Source organism: Cyprinodon variegatus, unplaced genomic scaffold, assembly GCF_000732505.1.
Source record: "Cyprinodon variegatus isolate N-32 unplaced genomic scaffold, C_variegatus-1.0 Scaffold3299, whole genome shotgun sequence".
NCBI lineage: Eukaryota > Metazoa > Chordata > Actinopteri > Cyprinodontiformes > Cyprinodontidae > Cyprinodon > Cyprinodon variegatus.
In genome coordinates, this window is record NW_015153752.1 from 1 (window position 1) to 5,381 (window position 5,381).

General features: G+C 34.7%; 1 protein-coding gene across 1 annotated transcript; it reads left to right on the forward strand.

The window, feature by feature from the left end:
• Nucleotides 1–527: 527 nt before the first annotated feature.
• LOC107081184 (tripartite motif-containing protein 35-like) lies at nucleotides 528–2,118 on the forward strand (the record flags this gene model as incomplete). Its single annotated transcript, XM_015369384.1, has 4 exons — nucleotides 528–758; nucleotides 847–869; nucleotides 1,004–1,122; nucleotides 1,256–2,118. Coding segments are annotated over 4 exons (918 nt in total), but the record flags the coding sequence as incomplete, so codon positions are not given.
• Between the last annotated feature and the right edge of the window lie 3,263 nt (nucleotides 2,119–5,381).

Below are 5,381 nucleotides of genomic sequence, written 5' to 3' on the forward strand. Positions count from 1 at the left end.
TTTTTTTTTTTTTTGCAAAACGGCTCAAGCACGGTCAGATTTAATGCAGAACCTTAGTAAAAAATTATTTCTAAGTCTTCCTACAAAGTTTCAGATGAATCCAGACTATGACAGTAGCCCTATAAAAAAAAAGCTTTGATTTTAAACCACTCTATTGGATCTCTGGCTCTATTTAAGGTCATTGTCATCTAGGTCGATTAACCTCCTTTCCAGGCACAAATCTTTTGAAGCTGCTATCAGGTTGTTTTCCAAATTTAGTTAGTTAATCCGACTTGCATATTTTTTTCTGTTAAAGGTAAGCTTAGCCTCTGAGGGATGCTTTCATCACCGTGTTAATAACCCAGTGGATGATGTACATAAGATAATCTGCACCTTTAGTATTTCCCAAATGATGTTTCTGCATTTAGGCCTGAACTAAAGATATTTCAGTTTCCCAGCTGCAAGGAGCAATATGTGAAAAATGTAAATACATTGAAGGAGTATAATGTACTTTCAAGGCACGGTACTTAAACAATGTTATCCCTCAGGATCAGGCCCGATTCGTGGAAAGACGGACACATGAGGAGTTTGAAAAACTCCACAACTTCCTTCGTGTTGAGGAGGAATCGAGGATGGAGGCGCTGAAACGGGACGAAGAGCAGAAGACTGGAGAGATGAGGCAAATGATTGAAACAATCAAGGAAAATATATCGTCCATGTCGGAAACTATCAGAGTTTTGATGGAGGAGATGGCTCTTGAGGACATCTCTGTCCTTCATGTAAGCTTTTATATAACAGACGTAGATAGGAATGCATGCCTGCTCATTGCTTTCAAATTTTAACTCACTTGTTTTTGTTTTTTTTTAGAAATGCAAGAGCACGCTTGCAAGGTAAAAGGAAACTTTTTATGAGTTGAATTCACACAGACAAAAACCTCTGAATTAGTAAAACAATAAATTTGCCTTTGGGATTAATAAAGTAGTTTTGAATTTAATAGAATTTGAATTATTTGTACATTTTGCAGGGCAAATTATCCTGTTGCAGATCCAGTCATGGCTCCAGCGGCACTAATAGATGTTGCCAAATACATTGGCTCTTTAACTTTCCAGGTGTGGGAGAAGATGCAAAAAATCACCCAATACAGTGAGTGGATGCTGATTTATTAAACCATAAAGGCGCTTGTATTACTCTGAGAAAAGTTCCCACATTTTGATTTATTCCTGAGGTGGGATTTTTAGCAGAACACTGAGGTGACACCCTGCCATGTTCTCTTCAGCTCCAGTTACTCTGGATCCAAACACGGCGGCCCCATGGCTGGTCCTGTCAGATGACCTTACCTCCGTCCATGACAGCGATGAGAAACAGAGGCTGCCCAACAACCCGGAGAGGTTCGACCCCGACACTGCTGTTCTTGGCCGGCACGGCCTGTCCTCAGGCAAGCACGCCTGGGAGGTGAACGTGGGAGACAACACGGCTTGGGTTGTCGGCGTGGCTAAGGAGTCCATCAAAAGGAAGGAGAAAGTGTCTTCTGTCCTGAACAATGGCTACCTGTGTGTGTACTTTTACCACAAGATGTACTTCGCCGGTACCTCTCCTTTGACACGGCTGACTCTGAAAAGGAATCCGCAGAGGATCAGAGTGCAGCTGGACTGTGAGAAGGGAAAAGTGTCCTTCTATGACCCGCATAACAACGCACATATCTACACCTTCAAACACGCCATCACTGAGGCCGTGTTTCCTTACCTCTGGGTGGGCTGTCAGAAGAGTCCTCTGAAAGTCGAACCAGTGGATGTTTTCTTAAAACTCGCTGAGTTTAGTTAAAATTCTAACTTGGATTGAAGTTTAGATGTTTTTTGATCTAAACTTTCTATCTTTCCATACAATGTCTAAAGAGTAAATTTATTTCAAAGCTATTGCAGCAGTGTTTTAAACAGGATTTGATTACTTGAATTTCTCTTTTTCCACATGATTATAGTGCACACTTATCTTTAATTAAATAATAAGGATTGCACTTAATTGCACTAAAATATTCTGTATATATAATTAAAATGTAATTATCCTGCAAATGTTGTATTGAAGGGTTGTATTATCATTTTTATCCCAACTTGTGCAAACACCAATCGTGCTTTTATTGCAAATGGTTATATAATATATTAATTTAATTAAATAATTTATCCATAATTGCATTTTGTACAAATACTTTGTAATCCCTTTTTTAAAGAGAGTTGGAGAAAAGTTAGTTTCTTTAAAAAGCAAGTAACACAAAATGGACAAAAGTAATTACATCCTAGAAGTTAGACATTATTGGAGTTCTCTAGTTTTCTTTTTTGTTTATTATTATTATTATAGTTTTGATCTCTATGCTGAACTAGGATGCATGTTGAGATTTCTGAACACTGAAAGTGGATTGAAGAAAATAGGTCATTGTCAATTTAAGTCCAAAATAATATACCATAACTGTTGGCACTATAGGATATTTTATTGATCGCATTTGTAACTATAATCCTGGATTTCCTCTATTAAACAAAATGCCAATACAAGAGACTTTTGTTTTCCTTATTCCAATATTTTTAAATGCCTTAGAAAACTTGTATTTTGTTATCACAAATATTAAATATAGTTTATAAGATCCTTAACATATTTATCTGATTAAATCTAAACACTTTTTTTCACTTCTGTTTATTGTATCCTTTGCTTTGGGTTAACTAAATAATTCTGCATATGATGAGCGTTCCAAAAAGCCTTTTGGTCCAAGCTGGAGAAAGACTGGGTTTGCATGGTTAAAGTGCACTTTTTCACATAAGCAGACTTGGAAATAAAAGCTCCCAATGCAATCGGTGCAGCAGCAGCAAAAATCTAAGCACTGCTTTGAAAACAGAGAACATTTAAAGGGGGAAATAGCTGCTTCTATGAAGCAGGAGTCACTGGTTTGAAACATGCAAATGTGTTTAACATAATACCAAGGAGAAAAGACATCTGACCTTACAGAGGCTGTTTATGCTGCAAACCTATGGGAGAGGAGATGCTTAAGGCCAAGCTCACATTTAAAAAGAGATCCCACTGCTAGATTATTCATTTACACTCAAGCTACAGAGGAAAGTGGGCCACTGCTCCACCACAATGGTGAGGAAGGCATGTAAAAAAATCATAAGAGATTAGATTAAATACATTAAATGGAGATTTTGTGAACTGGATGTTCTCATTTCGAATGAGAACAAAATGTACAAAATGTGTTCCTTAAAAAAAAGTAGTTATAAGGTTTTTAATGTTTTAATGGGAAGAAAAACAAGCCATCTTTCCTTTTTGTGTCAAAAGATGATAACTATAACTAAATTTTCTTTGATTTCCAGTTGTAAATTATGAAAAAAAAACTATCCTTGTTACTTCATTATCCTTTGAAGTCATCTAATCCTGAAAACTTTATTTTCTACCACCTTAAAGGACCTGTAATATTTTTATGGAAGTTCCAATTAAAAATTAATGCATATTTGCATTTATCTAGTTTTAATTTGTGCAATAAGCCAAGTTCACGCGAGATTTTGACAATTAAATATAGACTGAATTAGATTTTCTTTATTTTGACCCCGTTTTTCCGCACCCACGTGGATCGATGGATGGATAAGTGCAGCTCTGCATAAACCTCTTTTTCTCCTTGAAATTTCGCATCTTTCAGACCCTGTTGGAAACTTTCACCAGCGAAAACGTCTTTATCTACCCTATAAGGTGGCTTCCCAGTATTTTCATCTCTAAGAAGGAACTAACGGTGAGCTTAACCAATTATTAACATGTTTTTAACTTAATTAGCTAGCTCCAGCAGCAGAGCTAATGCTAAGCGGAGTTAGCTTATTTAGGAACTCATTCTGCTCTGAAAAACATTTATTTTTCTGTTTCTGCGTGTGTATAAATAATTACCCGTCAGAGCTTCAATACAGTCATTAGCTAATAATTAAATAAAAAAAGGTTGTTTTATAATATCATTGACATCCTTGAACTTTTTCACATGCTACAACACTTTTTTTTTTTTTTTGGTGGAGCTTTAATTGATAAAATAACTCAAATAGTATAAGAAGTATGATTGTGAAGTCGAAGGAAACATGAAACACATTTTGGCCATTTTTTAAAAGCCATTATCTTTATATGGGAGGCTGTCGGTAGCGAGGCGGGCGTGCTTATAGGGCGGCCATCTTGGGTCAGACCATATATCAGACAGCTGCTGTCAGAATGAATAGGAGGCAACTCCAATCTCATTTTAATCACATGTAAGACAAGTCAAATATCATTTCACAATAATCTCTGACATGTCATAACCCATTAAAAGAACTAAACATATTTTAAAATAACCTTTTTAGTGAGATTGGATGAGGGATTTGTAAAGTTATATATTTAGCAATTAAATATTAATATGACAAAACACAAAGTTTTATTTTAATACATTACAACATTATCTAATATACAAATATATATTTAAATGTATATTTTTAGCATTATTATTATTCAGTATTTTTAAGGATTGCTTTTTTGATTATGAGTATTATGATCTATAGAGGAAACTTTGTTGGAAAGTGATTTACAAAAGAGAGTAAAATTATTATTTGGTATTTTTTTATTAACTTCAGAGTTAATTTTTATAAAAAAAAATTCATTGTCAAGACAATTTAAGTCAAATCGTATTGAATGGTAAATTTATGTTGTGTCTCACTAAAGGAATTTTTTTCTTATGTTTATATTAACTTCCTCCAAAACTCTTTTTCAAACTTTTTTATTATTATTTTTGCAAATGTGAACATTTATATTTTTTTTATGTTAATGTATATTTTATATTTATATCTCCTGTTGGATCCGAGCAGATTTATATACACACAAAAACATCTTTCTATAAAATATATTAATAGTTGAATATATTTATATAGTAATATATAGTATATTCATTGGTTTTAGAAATCAGGGCGTTTTAAGCACTTTTATCTGCTTTCATCCCTGCTACTCATCAGCACCTCTTGTTTAAACACCAGAAAAATAGTATCTGTGAAAGATGAGGATAATCTATCATAAAATCCTACTAATGAAAGGTAATTCCACTGGATCTGATTTGTAGTTTACTTTTATTTGTACATCCATAGGCGGAATAAAAGTCGGGCATCCTTAGAGGTAGCACTGGGTGTTTGCTTTCAAAACCAAAATTATATGTAATAATCAATGTTGTAAAGCAGAAAATCAGATCAGTTGGTCCCATGTAACGGCGCTGTCACACCATGACCATTTAGCCAACTTATTTCGAGGTTCCAGAGTCTTTTAAAATGCTGGCATGCGCTGAACTTTCTATGTATTTTTTCAATTTTGGGTGCATACATGGGGTATTCATAACGAGTCCAGAACTTATGCCCAACAACGGCCTAACGTAT